General features: G+C 41.8%; 1 protein-coding gene across 1 annotated transcript in view; it reads right to left on the reverse strand.

Moving 5' to 3' along the window:
• Positions 1-23,229, reverse strand: part of LOC133014666 (exostosin-1b-like) — a 41,503-nt gene extending 18,274 nt beyond the window's left edge. Inside the window, exon 1 of the mRNA XM_061081934.1 lies at positions 21,368-23,229. Coding sequence (XP_060937917.1) covers positions 21,368-22,305 — 938 coding nt within the window. The 5' untranslated portion in view covers positions 22,306-23,229. The remainder of the gene's footprint in view (positions 1-21,367) is intronic.
• Positions 23,230-25,146: the final 1,917 nt, after the last annotated feature.

The following is a 25,146-nucleotide window of genomic DNA, read 5'->3' on the forward strand; positions in this document are numbered from 1 at the left end:
CAAACAAACAAAATACACAGGCAAGTGTCGGCCTACTTTGAAATAAATTAAACACAGAACTTTGTAGGGCTATTTGAGTCCTCCTCATATTTGTGGAAAATGTATGAAATAAGAAGTACCCTATTTTTAAATAAATAAAACCAAATAGCTGCAGCCTAATCGTGTAACAGACTAGGTTTATGTTTATGTTCGGTTTTGACTTATGTTCAGTAAAACACTGTGTTGAAGGAGCGTTCTGATGTCTGAGGGTCAGTGAAGGCGACGTATGTTCAGTAAAACACTGTGTTGAAGGAGCGTTCTGATGTCCGATGGTCAGTGAAGGCGTCTGGGTGTAACATGTGACTGTTTGGACCAATAGGATGGTTGCTTGGGGATCGGGGCTCAATGAGGAAGTGAAGTGTTGTTGATGTGCGCGAGTGACGGATTTTTTTTTTTTTTTTGAATAAAAAAAACATGCGACGCTTAGCCTGGCGGGGGGGGGAGTAAGGCCTGGCGGCCCGCCAGGCCTATACAGCACTGGGGGAAACCCTGAAGTAGATTGATTTGTTTTTAACCAATTATAACTGTCCCTATTGTAACTAGAGGACTATAGCTTCCTACTAATATGCTCAATAAATTCTCAGTTGACATTATTCTGACTAATCTTTTTGAGGAAAAATTGATTTTGGAAGATTTGGCTCGACAGCCATCTGGAGGTCATAGTCCCGTTTAACCATTAAACACACATCACCAAACACAAATTATTGGTCTCACTAAAGTGTTAATACTGAGCACGTAAAGTACTATCACATGGGAGTCAGAAATCACTGCAATGCAACATATCAACTGCAATGTAGAGTTTACTTTGGCGCTTATGTAATATCTATCTGCATAATCCCACTTTAGAGCACACATGCCTTTTACAATTACAGCCACTACAGTGGTGTTAGAGAAGATTAACAGCCACAAAAAAGCATGAAAGCTACATTTAAGCTTGGAAATAACCACAGAGATCCATTATCCACATGGCACATAGGAGTTAATACTAGAGGCTTCTCTCATCTACACAACGAAACAATGGCTTAATTCATCCGGCCTCCATTACAATCATTAAACATGACAAAGAAATAATCCGGCAAGAAGCACATAATAACTGACCATTTTGCAGGCTTATAAAAAGAGAAGCATACATCTGTATCTGGGCCTGGCACAGTCTAAATCTCACATCCATTACATTTCCTGTGAAAACTCAGAAAAGACCAGATGTTCCTCTCCCTGCATACCTCCATTCTTCCTTTCTCTTCCAGATGGCTGCCTGTGGGAGGACCACTTTCACAGTATGCTACCGCATGTCAGCGGAGATGTTAAGTATGAGTGCTCAAAAAACATCTTCTTCATACACCAGCTCCTCTATTGGTGTGTTGTTTTCGGAGCAATACATTTAGGTGTTCAACTGATTGGTCTCACTTCGTAAGAAAAAAGGATTGCTGTCACCGAGCACTTACTCATACCCTGCATCTTGCCCAAATGTCCGCAATTGACTATACATGACATGAGGTAAATCCTTCCTTGTCCTATATTTTCAGTGCTGCAACATGCAGATGGCTGGTGGTGAGCAATGCAGTCGCTTAGTAACAGATGAGATATCACTGTGAAAAAAAAAGTCACACTGTTAAAGTAATGAGCTCGAGTTATTCTTTTTTGGCTATATTTCTATTATGATGTAATGGAAGTGCTAAAATAAAAGCGGTCATAAAACAGAGATTTGCAATTAAGGCTATAATTAAAACTACTAGAATTATATGGGGATTAACTGTCTTATAGTCTATAAAAACTATAATGTAATTGCATCATTCATTAAAAAAAAAAAAATTGGGGTATTAAGTGGTCATCAAAAATGTGCTTTCACCAAATGAAAAAAATTAAATGAATGTTGATATTCAACTTGTTTGAAATATTTGCAAAGAAATTGTCCAGTTGTTATAATGTGTACTGCCGAGTTCAGCCAAGGAGAATTCATGTGGTGGACTAGAACGCGTGTTTAATGGGGATTTAACCTCAACCCAATCTGAACGCAGATGCAGGACAGTGAGAGAAATCACAGAAAAACTGAGCGCATACCAGCAAAATGACACACGTTCCTTCTACTGGTTTTTTTCTTTACAAAGTTTACTTCTACCATCTCATAATAAAATGTTGACTCTTGGAATGCAGCTCATATCAGACCCACTCTATCTGAAAATGTCTCCAAATAAAACACCTCTTTCAAACAATGTAATATTTCAAAAGCACAAATACTTTCAGGAACAAAATCCCATACTTTCATTTGAACTCATTTTTAAACCCCTCGCCCTCTAACCTGCACATCTCAACATCTCTCGCTTCTTCCCTGCTCCCTCCATCCAATCTAAGCCACACTTATAAAAACTATAATGTAATTGCATCATTCATTAAAAAAAAAAAAATTGGGGTATTAAGTGGTCATCAAAAATGTGCTTTCACCAAATGAAAAAAATTAAATGAATGTTGATATTCAACTTGTTTGAAATATTTGCAAAGAAATTGTCCAGTTGTTATAATGTGTACTGCCGAGTTCAGCCAAGGAGAATTCATGTGGTGGACTAGAACGCGTGTTTAATGGGGATTTAACCTCAACCGACTGTTCAATCAGACTCACCACACTGTGGACGTTTTCTGACCAGTTTGTTGCCCTTGGTATTTTTGGGTAGAAATGCTGTTGTTTCATGTGACCACTCTGGTTTTCATGGTGACTGTAAGTAGTAGGTATAATGTAAAATAAATGTCTCAAAAAGTAGTTCTAAAAATTCTACAGTGATTTATCATTGCTTAGAAAGGTGTGAATACTTGTTATAAATATCTCCATAGAAACCAGGAGAATTCTTTACAATACGCTCTTTAGATGAACCTTCTTTACATTGTTAAAGGGGTAAGTTTAGATTGACATGGCCAGATCACTGTCAGTTGAAACACCCATTATATCAAACATACCACTTCGTTACAGGTCAAGACACTGACTTATAGAAGTGGAGGTTTTATTAACTTCACTGCTTTAGGAAATGACAAAGAAGTAAAAGTGATGTGACGCTGACTCGCTGTGACATCTTGTTTGCTATACAGTGTATTTACAACAATCATGTGGAATGTATAGTCAGTTTTATGAAATGCAAACTCTTCCCTGCATCTACAGAAGGAGAGATGTAAAGTGTTTTAATGCAGCTACATGACTTCATCACTGTAACTCAGATCAATAATGAAACAGTCTATTCCTGAACATGGTTCAGTTTTACAAGGTATTTTATTGAAACAAAGAGCTCGGTGCCAGCAGTAACAGCACCTTTAGTTTGATGGTGTGGGAGATCAACTGTCATAGCATCTTTATATAAACCTCCTCGTTCTTGGATTTGATCAAATGTCATTTATTAATATTGCACGAAGGGATCGCAGTCTGAGTCACAAAAAGAGAAAAGAATAACAGGAAGTGTGCTGGGTCGAGAAAAAACATCAACCAGTCTCCTAGCAACAAGAATGGATGGAGTGCAAGGCAAATGCATGGCTCATTCTGTCAAGTGCCCGAGGAGCCTCAGAAGAACAGCCAAAGAGTTGTCTCCCATAATCTGTGCAAGAGACCACACACATTTCTAACATAACAACTCAGAGAGAAGACCGCAATCAAAGGAGGCATTGCTTTGGCTGATCTGTGACGAGCTGAAGTGCTCATGTGGGTTCCCCGAGACTGTCCTCTGTCCCGGGAAAGTGTGTCAACCACGATCCCTCTCCTTTAATTTAAGAAATTAGCAGTTCATAAACAACACAGCACAGCACAAGATGATTTGATTTGTATGAATCTTGAAGAAATAATTCTCTTAGTAAATGATACAGGCTCAATTGGAGCAACAGGATAAAAGGTGGTATATTTGCCCCAGGCCTATAGAACAGTGACTATGGCCCCGATACTGCATTCCTTATCCACTCATTTGTTTTTGTTCAATCTTGAAACACCAGGTCCTGGTCATGATCAGTACAGCTGAATTTCGAAGTTAGTCAGAAAATGAATTGCCAACTACGTTGATAATATATTAAAAATGTCTCTCTTTAATATTTCTCCCATTTCCAGTCAAAAAACAGTCAAAACCCCTGAACCCCTATTTCAACTCAATGTCTCAAATGTTCTGCTGTTTCAGATTTGTATCAATGTAAATGGGGGGAAAATGGACACCTTCCATTGGGCTTTGGGGAAACATGGTGGACATCTTTATCAATTTGTAGGTATTTTAATGATTCATCAAGAGCATGAGTAGAGTATTTAAACCAAGTTAAATGCTACTGTAACATGCTTGCACCATTGTGACGATACAAAGCTGTGTTAAAGTTCATTCAAACAAATGGGTGAAAGCATTCCTTCACTCTAAGCTTAACTATGTCCTACTTTGCTGTATCGCATGCACCTTCACTGTGCCTTGATTGACAGAAAGCAAGTCTACAGAGGGCCCAAAGCAATTGATATGGGTTCAAATTTGTGCTTTCATATTGTCGCCAGAATAATCAATGAAGAAGTAAAACAATAACAGGCATAACTCTTTCAAATACATTGGCTGCAGTTCATTGAGTAACAATCACTCATCTTGGTCAGTAGGAGAGTCCACAACAAGAAAGGACTCTCTAAACTGAACTTCAGGAGGGAAAGTTAGGGCAGCTCCAGTACTATCCCACTCTTCCACCCAACTCCCATCCTGTACTGACTTCATATCTAATTCTCTGCTTCCTCTTTTCTGTCACGCTTGTGCCAAGTTGATGGGCAGTTGGCTGTTGCCGCGACTGAATTCAAGCCAGAGGAATTTCAGCCTGAAAGCCACCAAGGAAAAGTGAGTGTCATCAAATGAGAAAGGGAAGAAAGAAGAAAAAAAAAAAAAACAGCGGTTGACAACCGCACGCTACATCCGAGCTCCACACAGCCAGCGCCACCCAGGGCAAGAATGTCACACACAACATTAACGCACACATCAAGCCTCAGTTTGATCTCAATACACATCAGAGCTTCTTCAATAGTTCTAGACTCCGCTGCTTTGTTCCCCCTGACAGGACTGCACACCAATACATAGATTGTGTACAATGCATAGTGACATGCACAGGGGGATAAAAACAAATACACTCTTTGTGGAAAACTTACATCAGACCAGCAAATAAACACACATTCACTGCGTATTCAGGCACGGCAGCTGTCATGTCACGACTGTTTCCATCTCCACAAGGGAATCAAACGGCTGTCTATAACATGGGGTTAATGAGCAACCCCCCCATACTCGTGTTACATGGGGTCAGGGCTGGACTGGGAGAACAAAACGGCCCGGGCATTTTTTGGCTCAGACCGGCCCACATAAGTAGCCGAGCACATCTGCCATTAAATTGACGTAATTTATGTCTTCTAAATGTCTTAAAGTAGCTCATATTAAAAGTACTTAAGTATCAAAAGTATCTGGTGTTGAAATGTACTTAAGTATCAAAAGTACAAGAACTAAAATTAAAAATGCAAAGTGCTTTTTATAGTAGGTCTATACAGACACAAAACAACCCAAAATGTTTCTCCTCAAGATTTATCTCAACTGACTGAAAAATTACAACAACAATATGCATATAATGTATAATTTTACCAATTTTGAACCCTAGATGCTGAGGTTCAAATAGTAATGGACCAGTGCATCTGAACTTCTAATTAACTATAAACAAGTGCCTCTTGTGTCTGCCCAAGAACATTAATAAACCACAGTATAACCACTATACTATAGGCACACAAAATAAGACACTATCTCTATTGTAGAGGAAGTAAAAGTCGTAACAAGATTTCTGAAGGTGAACCTGCGGAGGGATAGACCAACCTCTCGCGCTGCACCCCCCCCGCCCCCAACGGCAAACACGCCACCGGACCTGCACATCTCAGGGGAGGGAGGGAGAGAGAGGGAGAGGGAGAGGGAGAGGGAGAGGGAGAGGGAGAGGGAGAGGGAGAGGGAGAGGGAGAGAGAGCCAACCTCCGCTGCTCAAGTAACGAGCCAGTTTTGAGAATGTATTGAAAATTGAAAATGCGCGCTCACATGTCTGCCTCCACTCGCTCATCATTGTCGAGTCCTCCTCGCTCGTCTCCCGGCGCACCTGCTGCTGCTGGGCTGGTGAACCCGGCACCACATTTAGCAGCCTCCACCTCCAGAGACTTCAGCTTTTTTTCCCGATGCTTCTCAGCGCCACCCGGGCGTTTTTTTACTCTTATTATCCATTAAGTTAAGTTTCTGTCTCAGCAGCAGCCCGTCCCGCGACTCCCCCCGCCAATGCCATGAGGTCCCGCCCCCCCCTGGTTTGTGTTGTGATTGACAGCACTGTCAGGGCTCTCTGAGCCTGTCAGCCCATGATTGATTGACAATGACAAACAATAGACCAATAATATGTGTCGATGCTGGCAACACACTGCTAGCCCTCTGTAGCCAATTGGCCGGCCCAATTGGAGGGAATTTAGAGAGGAAGAAGAGAAAAAAAAACAACAACAACATAGCGGACCAGACCGGCCCACATTGGGTCAACGGCCCACCGGGATTATGCCCGGTATGCCAGATGGCCAGTCCACCCCTGCATGGGGTTAATTAGCCATCAGAGATAGATATTTTACCAAGCGGAGTGGCCTCTGTTATAGGGAGAGTGTATTATACTTCTGTAGAAAGCCATCCCTAAGGAATCAGGAAACATTAGACATCAGCAGTCGTGTTATTGAGCGTGTAGGGATCTGGTAGCACCAATCCAATGGGAGCCCCCCAGCATATACACACACAGAATGCTTGATTTGTGTGCATGTGTGTTGCATTTGGATTCAAATTACACTAATGACTATTCCAGCAATGCCATGCAGGCAAAACTTAAGAGTTTTAAGAGATGAGGACATATAATTTAGTAGAACTGAAGAGCATGACACTGACTTGCCTAAATTAGTTATGGAGCTTAAAATACTCCAATGGCCTCCGGATGGCAGCATTAGAGATTAATGGCCAACACTGGCTTGAATCGTAGTACTGTATTACCTTGTACCTAATGGCATAGTTAATCTTAGTGGTTTTACCTGTGACCATGATAGATGAGCAACTTTTTTTGAGGCACTGGACCTGGCTAATGTTACCCAGAGCGGGGATGGGGACATGATACTGGTCCAAAAAAGGAGATGGCAACAATACTATATGATGATGATAGTGCATTATATTAAGGATTCTGCTAAATACATTTGTTTTCACAACTAATTAAAACGAATAAAGTTAATTGTTGCTTTTCCAAAAGTCTAAAAAAAAATCTGTATTACTGCTAAGAGGGTTTAAGGATATAAAGGTCTGTGCTCCAGCGTAAGTCAATAGAGCAAAGAAGAATTTAGTACCAACATGTCTTATTGAAAAACAAACCCTACACTGATTTCCTCAAGGCACCTTGGGCTCAACCATCTTCCCTCTTGTTAACGCGTTCAAAGACAGGTTTATAAAACATTTACAGAGACACAGAGGGGGGTCTCGAGCTGTATGTGACCCCAGGTTAATTAACCTAATTACTATGCTTTGAATCCTCCATCACTCTTTTTATTCCTCCCTCGTCTCGGTCTGAATCCATCTTAAGGCTTTCTCAGTGGAAGAGTTAAAAATCAGGAACCTTTCATCTCTGCAAATATCCCCTCCTCAAAATGGAGCCATACACACCCTGGAGTTGGTTCCACTGAGCTGAACACGCACCAACCAAAACATGCACACTTATTAACATCCTTCCAAAATGTGTCATTAACAGCGCTGCTGATTTTCACAGACTCCCTTTGGAGTTTAAAGGAAGTTTTGCCCACTTCTCTAATCAGCCATCCATCAGCTTGATGAGATTGTTGAAGGATGCTTTGAAGTGCTCTCTGGGTACAATAAACCAGAGCAAGGGAGTATTGCAGATAATGAAATGACTGTTCTTAGTGGAAAAGCCATTAGTGCTGGAATGTCAGTTCTGACTTGTGAAGTCGGACAGCATAAAGATGTCAAGAATGGCCAGATGGGGTCAAATTATATGACTGCAGTGACCACAAAGGGACTCGCCCCCTTTGCCAATAGCTGAAAGCGGCCATATTATGGAACACAGCAGGAACTGAGTAATATAGCCCAATCCTTCAGTTGTCTAGATTGCTAATTATTCAACTATATCTCACATTTTTTAATCATTCTGAATACAAGTAGGTCACCAATTAACATTTTTACGCCTGAGGCTGACAGACTTACAGATCTATTAGTCCAGCTATCAGGCAAAAGCATGATCCTGGCTAATGACTATCTGAAGGCAAGAATTAATATTCACATTAAAAAATGGGCTGTGAGTGTGTCCCATTTGAAATAAAGGTGGAAGCTGAGCAGATTACTTTGTGGGATCCCAGAGTTTGAAGGAATGCTGTCCAACAGCCAGTAGCTGACTTCTGCTGGAGTTAGAGTCTAGCTGCTGCTGCAGTGGTTGCTTGGCAAGAGAGATAAGTCCAATTCAGGAATTTCTCTGTGCCTGAGCCAAGCAGGGATGAATGGAGGAAGAGATAGAAGGACGTGACAAGGAAAAGAGTGATGCAGAAAAGGGATTGATTGAATGACAGACAGGTAGAGGGTGAGGAAGAGGGAAACAGGAGTGGCGAATGTATGGGAACTGATTGAAGGGGTGGGGTTAGGGAAGGAGGCAGAGGAAGATGGAAAGTGGTGAAGGGCGGGGTTTGAGGAAACAGCAGAATAACAAAGGCAAAGAAGATGGAAACATGGAACAGATGAAGACAGGCGAAAATATAATCAGCAAAAAGAAACAATGAAAATGTATAAAATAAAATGCATCCACAGGCATGACTTTCTACCTGGGTGCGTTCTGTGAATGCGTTCTCAGCATGTGACAAGCTATTTCAAACATCAGTTTTGTGTTCTGTTTTTATCAGGGTGAAAACACTGTCAACTCTCAGACAGCCTCCTCCATTTAATGGCAAGGCAGCCATGACAACAGCCATGACAGGCAGAAAAGGGGGCTTTTGTAATGTCTCTCTTGGTTCACAATGTGGGCTGTTATCAGCCAAGTTTGCTATCAGTTCCCCATCAAATGGACCTGTGGGCTGTGTCTGATCTGATCCAATATCCACCATGCTGAGAGAGGGATTTAGATAAATCTTGACTGCTGAGGCTTGGAGAAGTCTGCTTGAAAGCATGTTGTGTGTTTTTTTTTATGTGTGGGTGTATTTTGGGATAGTCTGATGGGTTATGCGACAGACAAACTGCAAGTCTATGTAAGCAAGTCGGTTTTTTTAAGGACATCTGAGCTGGCCGTATGCAACTGTTTCAAGGTAGAGGTGAAGCCAGAGTGAGTAGTGAGGGGAGGGAGATTAAAGAGTTTGTGTTGTTGACTTGTTTGAACTATTTTAATGCCAATAGACTTTCTATTATTAGACTGTGACCTCGAGTGTGAGACAGTTATAACAGAGATCACCATAGGAATAATGCAAAAGCCAAACATCCATTGGGGCTGGGATGAGGTCAGGCTGAGTGTGTTTGGACAGTGCAGTGGTGGTGATTGCTCTTCAAGCTTCGGCACAGATTATTTCAACTGTCCCCATTCAATATCACACAACAGTCAAGTCAAGCTATAATTTTCCTCCTAAGTTTAAGTTTGATTGTGAAAAGAAGAACTGTTGACCTACAGACCCCACTGAAACCAAATTAAAAAGGGCAGTAACTGACCAGCATTGGAAAAGTAAGCAAGGCCTATATAAGAAAAATAAAAATTCACTTGCCATTATTGAAATATCTTTCACGAAAGCTTCTTTACGACACACATTTTCTTAAAATTTGAATGTCTGTCAGAAGCTACAGGACTCCAGAAAATGTCAGCCTGATTTTTGGGACATTTTCATAATTAAAACAGGTTAATGGAATTTAATCTGGGTTTATTACAGGATTAAATTAAATTTAATTTAATTTAATTAAAAGTACATTACAAAAAAGAGAAACTGGCCTCATTACTGCAGAAAATACATAATCCCTTCAGAAAGTGAAAGTAGTCCAAATGAAAAGCATTTTTGGAAAGAAATATGCAATTATATTACTGATTATTAATAATATTATTTAAACTATACAATTTTGCAAATTTACCTTCATTATATTAGAGACGTGTTTCTTCAGCCTAAATATCTAAACCAAAATGGATGGATTGATACAGTTGAGTGAGAGCGAAAGTGGTCTCAGATGTTTGGGCCCCAACTGTGCCACCACAATCAAGTGAGAAATTTGTTATTTGGGTGAATCAAATCTTGAAAATTATCACATGAAAGAGAGAGAAAATTGAGCTCATTCAACCTGCTGAAAACCAGCCTCAAAAACTCAGGGAAAAGAAAGTCAATGAGTGCAGAGCCAGTGTGAAGCAATGAGAAGTGTGGCTTCATTCTGCTGCTGAGAGAGTAAATTAGTGTCGCCAAGTTGAGCCGCCAAAAACGAAGTGTAAACACAGTCTTTTAGCTCTCAAGAGGGAAAAGATGATTACCTCACAATTACAAGACCACGGAAGAGAGAGAAGCCCCATTGCTCCGGTGACAGAAAGAGAGATTACAGGGTGGCGGCTGTACTAATGATGATGGGGGAAAGCAGAAATACTGCAGTTTATCCCAGAGGATACACAAAATTGCGACAACATACAGAAATGTGTTGCACTTGACTAACACGCTGGCGAAGCTCTTCAAAATGAAAGATGAAGAGGGACTGCTTTGTTCGTTGCACGACCTGCTGCTGAGCATTGAGACACAAACATCAACAGTGGCGTTCAACAGGTTTCTGTTTCAGTAAAGCAGCACTGAGATGCACAGTGGCCAGTGAATGTCAGAAACATGTTTGTTCTAAAATGATGAGTACTTATTCCAGCCAGTGAATACTACCAGGCCTGACAGTGACACATTATTTAAACAAGTTGATTAGCAAAAACAACATGCTAACTAACATCAGTGGCTAAATACATTTGACTTGTATGACATATGCTTGACCTACATTATATCTGTACCATGGTCTCTCTCATAAAGGCTTAAATTGAAAGGATGGTTACCTTTGCAATATACCATTGCCTACCACCCCTCAGTTTTTAAGCCATCTACTAAATCCTCACGTACTAATGTGATGACTGTGGGGGAGGGCGTCCTAATCCCACACTGATACCATGATACACCACACACACCGACCTGCACATCAACTGGCTATCAGGGCTGCCAAAGAAGACCCTTCTGCATGCACAAGCTAAAATCCTAAAACAGTTTCATATTATTGCACCGACTACAGAAGGGTAAAATATATTTGGGCAACTGTGCAGAGCTTGGCAGACCTTCAATTACCTTTTAAGATAGTCAAAAATGTATCCACAATTAAATATGGGGACTTTCATGAGGTGTGAATACATGCAAAAAGGATAAAATACACAAAAATAACTTCTACCTATACGGGTTGTAAACTTATAACATTGTAATTTCCTGTTACAGTCGTCAAACTCACACTACATCTAACATATTTAGCACGGAACAAAACGTTCTGAGGTCAGACTGTTTTTGTCATTGGCATTTTTCAACTGCTGAAAGTCCCTAAATTTCTGAGTCTCAACTAATACCGACTATTTATTTCTAACCTGCATCTATGGCTCTTCTCCATGCCTCATATTAATCACAACCTGTTTCATGGACAGAGAAGGCACAGGCACAATGTAATACAAAGCTTTATAAATACTTGAGAATATGAGGACAATGTAATTGGATGAAGATATGGTGAACATTACACTGTATTCAATCTAAAGGCCATTTCGGTCTTTGTGTGTATGCAGTGGTCGGTTTGTTGTATGTTTGGTCATCAGTCCAAGTCCATGTGCAGCCCGAAAATTTGAAACTGTCCAAACTGCCACAGCGCTGGCTGCACATGGAAGTAAATGCGACTGTGCTTGTTTTGTGAACCATGTGTGTACTATTTATTTCCCATCCAATTTGTCCAATTGGATGACCTCAATTTTTTTTTTTTTTTTTTTTTTACACTTTTCAAAAGGGAGCTCTTAATTGTCTCAGGAGAACTGTTATCTATGAGAATGTGTAGAATATATCTTTGTGCACATTAGTCCTACTGTAGAACAAAAAAAAAAGCCATCCCATGGCAAATAAAACCATGACTTGGCCTTAAGGCTGCTGCTACTGCCATGCTTAAGACAACAAATACATCCTCTTTACACATAAATAACAAACAATAATTTTTTCATAAAGTTTCTATTATTCTTATCCAATCGGCCATTCCTAATTATTTCAAATTAGGCAACAGGTCCCCCCAGTCAGGCCAATACAATGTATTTAGGTGGGGAAGCCCAACAAATACTAAAACACTCTACAAGTTAACCTGATTGCAGAGGCTGCAAAACAGTAACCTCTGAGGGAGCTGAATTCCTCTGTATCTTCACAGACAACTGGCCCAGAACAAAGCTTCATCATCCGTTAATGAATACCATTGCCAGCAGCTTCGGGCAGGTAATTAGTTTGAACAGCAGGAAAGATCAAAGACAACACTTCCTGTCAGCCTCCTGTCTTAGGCTGTGACCTAAAAAGAGAAAGTCAGAGATGTCACCAGGTGAGAGAAGGAAAAAAACTCTATGAAGCTTCACCAAGAGGCAGAACAAATCATCGAGAAGTTGTTAGAATCACAGAAAGTGGTTAATAAACCAGACAGTTGCTTGGAGTCTTTGTAAATGTTTTTAATTTTGGCCATCAAGTCCACATTTTCCTCTAATATAACTGCTGTCTTGACATATTTCATGCATTTAGTATTGTGGGTCTAACTTAATCTGTTAAGGACTGTGACAAAGAAAAGGCCACCATTTCAAGGAAGAGTTAACTATCACATAATAAGGGTTATCATCATGTGCTGGAGCTTCTCTTCCTTTCACAGTGCTGGCTGAAGCCCTTATCAGACAGAGTAGAGTCCAAAGAGGACAGTGAGAGATAGCACATCTGTGTGTGCGTGTGCCAGATTCATCTGATGTTCCAAGTCATTACCCAGCCAAGCCCCACAACATGGTGGCTTGTAATTTTTCAATGCTGCCAAGTGTGGTTACATTAACACAGCACAACATGGTCCCACATGGTGATGATGATATGATGCCAGAGAACCTTTGAAATACAAGGACAATCACATTTATGTGGCCCAACTCTTCACGAAGGAGCAGTCAGTTCTTCCCTACAAATATTAAAAACAAAAATAGTATTCAAAAACGCTTTTGAACCTCAGTTCCTAAAATAATACATAAAATATTAAAAACATTTTGTAGCACAGAGTCAAGAGTCACAGACACTGAAAAATGTCTTTGGGCTTGGCAGGCCTACTCACCACAGTAACTGAAGGATTAAAAGCCCATAGGATTTGGCTGGCCTGGTTTTAGAGTGCTGCTTAATTCTGCATGTAGCTCTCAGAATGTATTTCATTGTACATGAGGGATAATTGAGAAAGCCCCAGTCATGCAGAGCAAGCAACTTATCTGAGTTTTTGAAAGGACTGTAAACGTGCCACATGGGTCACGCAAACATTGGCTTGCTGAATGATAACTCAGGTCCGTAAAGTTACGCTGTTGTCCCAAGATGCTCCACCAGTGGTAATTTTGATGACTTTTTCAGAGAAACAAAAATCAAATAATGATATTAAATCACCTTTTTCATCTTTTAGTTTCTTTATCCCACTCTGTGTCACTAAAGGCCTTTCATATTTACTCAATTTATTGTAAAACTTTCAACCAATCTGATTATTTATAGATGTGAGCTGCACCAGAGCTTGAAAAAAAAAAATAGACCACGGGCCAAAGATTTGAAGTAAACTCTGCACGGTTGTACAACAGCAGCTTTAGTGCTTCAGCCAATGTACTGAAAAAGCTGTTCCAATTAGGCCAATGTAGCAAAACACCATAAAAAAACGTTTTTAGATAAATTCTTGATGAAGCTCAAACTGTTCGTCTCCCTCACCATAGAGTGGGGGTTGTGTTTCATTACCATTTCTGTACATCTTCACCCTCTCTGATGTTTGTTTCTTAAGTGGCACCCCTATATCTGTCTAGCAGCAACAAAATGATATTAGCCATTACACGATAACAGAAAAGCTCTTCCTGGAATGGACCACACTCGGTGCCTGGCACGTGGACAACCCGTTCCCTATTCCACTCTGTCAGCATTCCAACTGGAATACATCACCTGCATAAGGCTGCCAAGGACGACACATACATCATCCTGTCAGGAGAACAGCCCAGATAGGGAGGGAGCATGGTAAACATGTGGCACTGCCCTCTGTTCTAAACAACTAGCCTCCAATGAGAGTGAGTGTGTAACTAAAACCCATTCAGGCAAATGAAGCATATTTGAATTTGAATCTGGGTGCGTGTGAAAAAGGGGAACAGAAAACCACTGCAACCATTCAAGCACATGCACAAACAGGGTTTTTCCTGCATAGAGATTTACGAAGCAGCGTCCTGTGTCAAATTTCGTACACGTAAACACACACACACACACACACAGTGTCATCAGACAGGTGTGAACTCAAACTGGGCTAAAACAGCAGAATTTGTAAACTTAGACAATATAAGGAGAGGCCGGGGAGACAGCGTTGCACATTTGGTTTGGCTTGATTCGGTTGACAGTGAGCAGCGCGAATGAAAGAGACACAGAGGAGATGTTAATTTCTTACAGAGCCGTAAAAAAACCTGTAAAAATAGTATAGTAATATAGTGCAAACATGTAAGAAAAGACCTAAAATTAACACTGTAAGTGGATTTATGCTCCCTGGGTGTCTGGTACCAGCCCCCCTGTCTGAAGGCTCAAGACTTAGATGACCATTCATGTTTCCAGATTTTAACTCTTTAACTCTCAAGAGCAGAACTCAAGGTAAAGTGGAGCTAGCGGATTCAAAGCTCCCTGAAGTAATTAATGAGTGATGAGACGTGAGCACTGATGGTAATAACCTCGACCTCTCTTTTTATAAATCCTGGCAGTGAAAAATGAGATGGCAATCACTTGGGAGTTTAGAGGATTGAACCCTTCTGGGAAAGCAGACAAAAAATGATATACTATATATGGCAAATATCCATAGTGTATTCTTTAGTAAGAGCTACAATAAAAGACGACAGAAGATATTCTGCACAGGTCATCAGTTTGACTCAAACGCTTAATGTTGGAAGTTAACAGGATGAGCTTAAACTCTATAGGTCAGCCTGCATGTATTGCACCAGGAAGTCAGTTAACCTTTTTACATCACATGACACCATTGTGAAAAATAACAATACCAGCCATGGGATATCATGGTATAATGGTGTTATCCGCTTACCTACATTTGTTTCTGTAGCTATGACTTACAACGGGCTCTCTAAATATGAGCAGTCTGTAATCCCCGGGCTCTATAGAAAACTCTGCATCATCCATCTAGTTAAGCACTCCACCCCCTTAACCCAAGACCACCAGCCATTAGGAGCCACCGGGTAAATAAATCCCCTTTTACACCAAAGTCAAAAGCCAGAAGATATATAAGCACACTCTGTAGTTGACGTAGATCAAATACTTTGAAACAAAAACTGCACAAAACATATTTAATATTCACGTACAAACAAGCTACACAGTAAAAAATCTGCAGGGTGATTTGTGTTGGAGGCGACAGGAGAGCTTGGTGCCTCACAGTGACACACATTTACTGTTCTATTGTCTATCATCATTATGAAAGAAAAATCTACATCAGCATACATAGATAAGAGACACGTTTCCAATCACAGCATTCAGAGGAGCTTATCTCCACTCATTGTTATCAGGGGCGGATGTTCCAAGCATATTCTCAGCGCGACGGAACCCGTTTTTCAGCATCAGAAACAAGACATTGGGAACCGAACAGCCAGAGAGAAAAATCATCAGATCACACTGGATTAATTTCACAACATAATTTAACATCACATTATGTGTGAAATTAGCAAGGTGGGTGAAAATGATTGTTTGTGTGATGGCGACGCCATATCCTTAAGACACAGCTCATCTGCATTTGATTCCTATATATAGCTTATAAACATGTACGAGAACACAAAATTAAGAACTGAGTGACAATGAGCGCCAGTCGAAAAAGGAAGACCAAGTTGAGAGACTAATTAAACTGCTGGGGAGTCTTCTCGAACCCCTTTGCTGTTTAGGTATTTGTAGGCCTCTCACTTGCTACATGGCCTGTACTTTCTCTCATAGATAAACTGGCATAGCATAATACACAATATCCTGTTTTTAAATATATTGACCACTCTAAAACTATCGTGGGGTCATATAAATGTCATTTCTAAGCCTTTGTTGATGATGAGTAAACATGATCTGTTCAGAGGGGTCTTATGGTTTACCAACCATCCTCATTACCTGCTATGTTATTTAGCTCTTTCTTGCATGGCCAACTGAATGTGTAGTTTACTAGCAGAGCTGACTTATGAAGGATGGCGAAAAGGGCCCATGTGGGAAGAAGGGTCTTTCAATAAACAGAGTCACTGCATTAAAAACCATATAGCAGTACAGTAAAAAAAAAAACAGCCAAAAACAACGGCATTAAAAGAGAAAGATGACTTTAGCACAGTGTCATCTGAATTCGGAAAGACGGAACCAAATGAAACAGTCCAGAGGAAACACACTGCTATGTGGCCCTCAAAGGTGATTTATGCTTGTGTGTCAGGGTGTTGTTGAGACTACATGTGTGTGATCTGTAGCTCTGTCATACCAATGGAGCCGTGGTTTCCGTCCTCAAAAATGTGTCCACCTACACACCAGTGCTTTAGGGACTATTACAAAATATACTTTGAGGATATTTTTTAATAATGCTAGACAAGTTTTTATTGTATTGTGCCATTGCTGTATGGATAAATGCTTTTCATATGGCAATGTTGTTGTCATCAATTTGCCTGGCTAGAGGCAATAAAAACAAAAGAAGAGGAGAGGAAAGGATTATTCATTCAGAAGAAAAAATGAACATACACACCAAATTCCTGTTTAAATCAAAAACCCAACTACTGATCCCATGAGTTGAAAAAGTTGACATGACTGTGAGAAAAAGCATTTATGGTTAATATGCAGTAACTCAGAGATCGACCATCCTCCCCCAATGATTATCGTTTTCCCCAAGCTCTGCAAAGCCTGCATCAAGTTGGCTAGCAGCCCTCTGCCAGGGGCTTTGGCCAATATTGAGGATTAAAACCCTGCAAGCCTATAAATACACCTAGCAGACTAACGTCAGCACCCAGCTAGATATTGCACTCACCTCTCACTGCTGGATGGCTGGCATGTGTTTTTCTGCTTCTCACATGCTTTTAATTTGTCCCTCCGTCTTTCAGTTTCCCAGACTCTCACTGTTAGTTCTTTTTGTGTTTCGGTTTTCCCCCTCCACCTCCCTCCCACAGTCTCTCACTCTTCTGTGACTCTCAATCTATCGCCTCTCATACTCTCTCACTTGGCAGGGCCTCTTAATTGGAAACAAGCTGTGAGAAGCCTTTCAGTTTGAGGTTAAAATTACATCTGACCTGCCTCCTGCTTTATCTTTTCTTCTCTCCTCTGGCTGTTTTACAGGCTCGTACACGGTGGCTGAGAACAGATGTACAAAGGACAGAGTGCGGTGCAGAGGGAAGCAGAGAGTTGACTCTTCCTACTGGCTCCACTCAGCAGGGACGTGATAGGTAAACACAAGCCAAACAGAGAATATATAACTTGGGATTTTTACTCCTTGAAAATCTAGCCCTGCAAAAACATGATATGAATTATCAGGTAGACAAATGAGACTGATTAATTAAGCCTTATGGCAAAACATTCCTTTAGTGAGCCCCTGCTATCATCACACTCAAAACAAAAAGGAACTACATGAAGATATGAGCAGTTAAAAACTAGTAAAATGTTTGATTATTTCGTTTTTCAACCAAGAAACTAAAGTCAGATCCTGTATAGTGTGAAGCTCTGTACAGATGTAATAACAGTGTCACTTCAAGGCAACACATGTCCATACACTGTACATCAAAATACCCATATGCATACCAAGCAAACATCTGGAGCCTAAATTCTCAACTATTACACATAAATGACAAGGCCATTACATGGTAATTATAGCGAGAGGCTGCATTCAGTCTGTCACAACTTCCTTGTTGTCAGTGGGAGAGGATAAGAGGGATTTGTTGCACAAAAGGACCACAGAAGCACATCCAGGCACAGAAACTATTGCTTCCACCCAGTTAGACAACAGACTGTACTGTCTGACCCATAGGGCTGCGTAACAAGGGCCCAACTCAGCCACGATCAAAAAAGTCCACCTGCACAGAGAAATCACCACAATTCAAAGATGGTTCAGTTCAAATAGAAGACTTTCTAGATCTGTGCATTACATGACCGATTCTCTATGGAATAAAGAATAAATCAAATGGCACAACTACATCTTTTTAAATACAACACTTTAACAAATTTGGTTAATGTCTCCACCTACTTGTAAATATGTACCACTGACAAATTGCTGCATAATCCAGGGAGGTAGTTTTAAGAGCTCAGCTCAGTTAATATTTTCCCAATCTGCAACATGCTACAAGCAGCTTACTCCAGCTTGCCTGTTGTTTACAGCCCAGTACAAGTCACAGACACTTTTCATTTGGAAAGTGGAATCAGGACCGAAAAACAAATATTGATCTCCTTGGCAACTGCCCTCCTTGACTACTGTCCCACCCACATATTTGGCCCCTTCAAGTCTCACTGGCTTGGAACGCCATGTTCAGCTAGGTGCCAGGCCAGAGATAAAGAGTGAGTCTGGGTTTGATTACCAGTTGAAAATGGTTCAGCTTTTGGGGACTGATGCATCAGTCTTGTAAGGACTAATGATAAACATTGGGATTTCTCAAAAAAAGGACAACCACCACTGAACTTGCCCTCCAAACAGTCTCAAATAAACGTAAATGGCAATGTCGTGAGATCTATGTACAAAAGGGGCTTTAGGTAAGAAAGCCTGTCATATAGAATTTGTCTATATCGTCTACTTGGAAGGTTTATGTAATAGATGCTTCTCACTTCTTAAGTGCAAGAACTGTATTGGTTTCACAAGTATTTACTGAATATTGTGGCTCTACCATCACACCTCCCAGGAGAAGAAGGTACATTTGTATGTAATTTAACAGGAATTCTACAGTTGACTGGGGTTCAAGCCAAAGCCTGTTGACGGAGAGTGGTGTGGCTTACTGAGGATGTACTTACTCAAAGCCACTGAACAATCTGTGGCTGTGCAATGAAGTTAAGCTGGCAAGGGCTAGTGAGGCACCTAAACCCTTTTTTTCTGCCCAATGCTACTTAATGACAGGAGGATTAATTTTCCCTTCATGTGATGGCTCTGATGCCACCCATCTCACAGTGTGAAATCATTCCTTGGCAGCACATAGCAGCATTTCGTCAGCTGGCAGAAAGAGCAGAGATAGCTCATGTCTTAAGATTGGATGGCGAATGTTATTTGCTTAATCCAATGAATGAACCATCTAAGCTGATTCTTACCTGCACAGGCACACACAAACATGAGAGGATTTACACTAAGCAAACATCAAACATCAGACATCGTGACATAAAAACACATCAAAGTAAGCTACTGATTTAAGGTAAATGAGGAAAACAACTCATCGTCTCTGTAAGGCTCCATTTACTATAGTTTTGCATGGCACACACCTGCAGAGATTTCAAGCCAAACATCGTCAGTAACAGTTTTACTTCATCAATAATCCAAGCAAAATAAATCCCTGGTCTTACTTTTTGCTATTACTGTTTCTCGTTCATAGTATTTTCAAATATTAAGCAATCATCGGCAAAGTGGACAATTTGCCTCAATTAACCTACAGCGCATACACATGTATGATAATAGTGATGTGATATGCACTCTCATGTGAAAGGGTGGACAAGGATAATTTATGAAATGGAGCTATTACACTAGTCTTATGTGTTTAAGTGAGGGTGTAGGTGTTACAGCCAGGTGACGTAATGACCCTATGACGTAATACGAAATGGTCGGTCCCACTATCTGAACAACATCATTGGGGATCAATCAATGCAGGTCCCCAAATAACGGAGAGGTCACACAGGACACGGGTTGGGGCCAGGGCATTCCTGGCTGATGCAGCTGGGTTGGTCTGGGAAATGACTGTGCAAACAGGGGCCAGAGTGGCTTCCCCTTACTGGCACCAGCGCTTTGTCCCTGTTAATCCACTCCAAAGAGCCACAGTCAAACACCCAGCGCCATACAGTCACCAGTAACAACACAGCACAGTCTGGGGTGACATGAAATGAATCCCACTGGCAAAAGCAGGGAGACAGACGCCAGTTTGCTCATCAGATTTGGGCACAGAAAACAGTAGGGCTGGGTGATGGTCACAGAGCGATTCCTTGAGGCGCTGCCTTCAGCAGGGATGAGTTTCAGAGACAGTATCACTGGGCATTATGGAAATATATATCTGGGTTAGATTGTAACAAACATGTTCATTAATCATCAATTTCTGCCATAGATTATCATAACTCATAATGAACAAATAAGCAGAAGGCTGGAAATGTCGAGAGCTAAGTTCACCGGTGAATAGCAGGCTTTATAGGCGGATGGAGATATCAATTGAATTACATTAATAAAATCAACTTATCTGAGCCTCGTGATGTTTAATTTGGTAAATAAGGTCATATGATATGAAAAGTCATTTAAAGTAATAAATCACAGAAGTTAATTGGAGTCGGCTGGTTTTGTGTAAAACAATAGTGCAAAATATATTCAGCTCAAACATTGGAAATTGGAATCTTGATCTCGAGTCATGTTCCATTTAGAAATACTCTCATCACACTTCCAAAGGTCTGGGATCCAGAATGATTTGTTATGCATCAACATCCCAGACTTAAGTCTCTAGATCCCATCAACAGATAAGAAAGAAACAAAGCATGGGAACAATACTGATAAAAGCCACAATCTGATGTCAATGGAGAATATCCATTGTAATATATGTGGGTTGTTGAGATATAACCACAACCAAATCCTCCAAATTGTGAGTGATTGATTATGTTACTGACACCCACCTGGAAATCTAGGAAGAAACAGGAAATGCCTTTTTATGATAGGGTTGGATAAGAGTGGATTTTGATACTGACACAAATCAGGACAAGATGAAAAGACAAGACATAGTTTATGGCCCTCAAAATCAGTAGTGAAACCAATATCCCACAGAGCTACTGTGTGCTGTATAAATCAAGAGGATCTGGATGACAGCCTAGCAGTGAAGTTAACCATTGAGATTGAATAGCTGGTAGTGTACTCACTTGTCGTATTCTGCGTTGTCTTTATCACAGCGTGCATCCTTGTGCTTCTGCCAGTCTTTCCCATGCTTACATGTGGTGAGGAGGACCACATCCTCGGAGTTATGAACATGATATAAAGCGTTCCTAGTGTCTGAGCCTATTCCAGTTAGGTACCTCTTCCCCTTAAAAACAAGCACGTACTTCCTGTACGGGGGAATGGCATTATGTTTTAGGTAGCCTCTTTGCCCTCCTGTCCTGGGGTGGTCTTTGGAGAAAAGAGGAATGGAAACGTCAAAGTAAGGCCGAAAGTTCTCTGTGCTGATGCTGGCCTTAGCCAACATGGCAAGGCCGATGTCAAAGCCGAGGTCTTCCGTGTAGTCGGGCCAGGTGCCGGAGTACAAGTTGAAGATGATGTGATTCTTGCCTCCATTCCACAGTGGAAGGCTCTGGATTTTGGCTCTCAGGTTGTGCAAGTACTGGGGTGAAAGCTGGTCCCGGTCCAGTGTGTCCAGACTCAGGACAAACAGGCATGCCTGTCCCGGGTCAGGTGTGTAGAACCTGGACCCTTCAATAGAGGACAGAATGTTCTGATAACTCTCCGACATCTTTTCCCCTTTCTGCTGGGGGTGCACATAAACTTTGAAGCCGTTCCTCTGACACAGGGAGAAATCAAAGCAGGACTCCATTCTGCAGCGTTTCCCAGAGTAAACGCCGGAGTTGGCGTCCCTCTTCTGCCGGGGAGACATGTGCTCATTGCGACCATCGCTCCAGTCTTGCTCCCAGGAGCTGAAGTGCTGCAGGTACCCCGGGAAGCGACGCCACCGAGCCCCGGGGGGAGAACCGGCGAGGCTGCGGTCATCGCGCCGGGACAGCGGGACTTGTATCCCTCCGAAACAGAACAACAGGATCAGACACAAGCCGGCGGAGAACAGAATTAAGTACCGTTTTTTGGCCTGCATGTGTCCTACGATCTGAGATAAGATGTCCGGCGATAAATCCAAGTCGTCCCCAAGTTTTGTTTTCACCACCTCTTGCGGGAACGCTCCGCCATCTTCCCCCGGGCTGCAAGGGCTGTGCGCTCACGTCTCCCACCTCCTGCTTCTTCAGATGCCTTTCACAAGTCCGGGAGCTGATCCAACGCATGTGGGCGATGTGTGATGTTCATCCGCCTCGTCTCCTCCTCGGCAGTGGTGGTGTCGATCGACTGACAACAGGTTCTCCGGTGCACCCGACCCTCTTCAATCTGAGCATCTAAAGTGACCACCTACTTTCCTTTTGTGTAAACAGATACCTTTACTTTAACAGGCTATGATTTTAACCCAGAGGATGGCCGACCAGCTAACCGGGGCCACACAGGGAACTATCAACACCCACAAAATGAACCCAAACTTGAGGGTGTTAAGCAGCAGACTTGTTGCCTGGACTATGAACTATTGTCCCTGCTGGGAATTAGCAAACAGAGGACACCGGAGTCCCAAACATCCAACACCCAGTCTCTAACGCTATCAGAAGGGTTTAACAGAACCTATCGCAGGATACAAGTGGCATTTGAAGTTATAAGCTAAATCTGGGAAGCCAATCTCTCTAGCCGGCGGTCTAGCTAGCTAGCAGGCTAACTACCTGGCTAGTTTGTGAAAACATCTCCTGTTAGCTTGTTAGCTAAGCGGCCGCATCAAAGTAGATTTCTCGCTGGTTGGAGGTAGAGACAGCCGGGCGTCCTCTGCTCTCCGTCCGCGACCGTGTCCTCTCTGTCCCCCACGACGTGTCCTCCGCTCCCCGGACGAGCTCCGCGGTTGTCCCCGGGCGTGTAGGTGCTCAGGCGGCGGCTCGCACTGGTCACAGGGCAGAGAGGAGCTGGAGACTGGAGCAGGCGGAGCGGCGTCTCCACCGGGACGACTGATGATGCTGGAGTGACGTCCGCACACGGTGCACGGTGCGTTGTCATTGGCTCCCGTTACGTCCGAGGCGGGCGGGGCTTCCCGTGCACCCATTCAAATCAAGGCAGAGGAACGAGAGAGTCTGCACTGATTTGGATATATTTGTTGTTAACCACAGTTTGATTCCACAGAGCGTGAGCTGAGATGTATTTATCATCGATTAGAGTCGAGGGGGAAAGATCAGAAACAATTTCAATGCAGTCAAATAAAAAACACATTTTATCCGAAATAGCTTGTTCTGCTTTTGATCATCTCATCTTGATTAGCAGATCGCATCTGCCCAGTTGTTATGTAAACTGTAGATGTAGAATTTGTCTTTTATCTTTGAGGCCTACTCATGCATTTTGACTTGAAGGTCCATTGTAATAGATCAGTGTTTCTCAAACCACGGGGGCCTGTCGACACTGCCAGGGGGTCCGTGAATAGTTTCCGGGATAATTAATTAAAATATCAGGACATGGTGGAAATATTATTCATACAAAGGAATATTTAGTTTTGTATGAAGAACCTCTGTAAAAGATAACTGAACTCCCAAACAAATACGATTAGTCACCTGAAACTCATCGGTGTGATGTGAAATCCCTCTAGGACTACAACATATTATTCTGATGTTGCTTGTGAGGTTAAAAAAATAATAATTACATAAATATAGTCCCCTTATCAACAAACTCACACTTAAATTCACATAATTGGGACTTTTATTTCCATCTACACCAAACTTATCTCATGAGATACCACTTCCCTTAATATGTCTGATTTCCTCGGGGAAAACACCTACCTCACAATGTTAAAGAAAGAAAAGAAAGTAAGATCCATCCCCTGATTGGATCCTTGACCCATATCATATCCACTAAGTTTTGTGTTAAGCCATAGAGTAGTTTTTACGTAATCCTGCTAAGCAACAACAAAATGTAGATGAAAACAGTACCAGTTTTGGTTGTGGTAAAAACAATTCCTTATACACTTTAACAGACTGCAACTTCTAGGGCTGTAATTGTGTTTCTTCATATATTGAGTAGGTTTAGTCCCTCAAGGCCAAGGTCTTTGGCTGGAACCGAAATCCAAATAGCCCTGTCACTCCAAATCTCACATTATTGAGTAAGGCTTTTGTCTTGCTCATTCATCAATATTCCAGTAATAGTGGTTTGTTGTTTTGTCAGTTTAATTTAAAGACTGGCTTCTATTAGCAGAGCTGGTTCTTGGATAGTAACCTCGGCACACGACTGGTGGACTGGTCTCTGTTCAGGTCTCGGTCTTGACAAGTGACTCTGCAATGTGATTAGCAATGTCTGTAAAATCGGCCCAAAGCAAACACTGGATCTTACTGCAGCTCTGTTGTTGAAGATGACCTCTGACCTCTCTTTTTTGGGGGGAGAAATCCATAATTTTCAATCTCAACAGAAATGGACTACTTTAGAAAACATAAGGTGAGAATATAAAAAAGGGCCTGCATCAGTGAATGTGGACCAGCAGGACAATGACCCTGCAGTGCATTAGACAGGTCTTTTCTGGCATTTGGAAAAGCCATGATGTGTTTTCACAGCTGCTCTGCTCTGAAAGACGAGTAGTGATTTTGCAGAAGCGGGGAAAGAGCAAGGAGGAATGTGAAGCTGCGTTCCTCAGGAGCTGTGGACCAGCTATCTGCACTGTTCCCCATGGACCACTGATCAAAGACAGGGAGGGGTACGATGGCCACCTCCTCATTCTCTGTACCTCCTCCCTTCCCCCTTTTGTCTCTCTTCTTTCTGTCTCTGTCGCCCCACACTCCTGCCTTTTCCATTTCTCTCTCTATCATCCCCTCTGCTGCTCTCTGGCATTATTTCCTTCCCTTCTCTCTTTCATCCCTTTAAGTGATTTACGAGG

This window comes from Limanda limanda, chromosome 11, assembly GCF_963576545.1.
Source record: "Limanda limanda chromosome 11, fLimLim1.1, whole genome shotgun sequence".
Lineage (NCBI taxonomy): Eukaryota > Metazoa > Chordata > Actinopteri > Pleuronectiformes > Pleuronectidae > Limanda > Limanda limanda.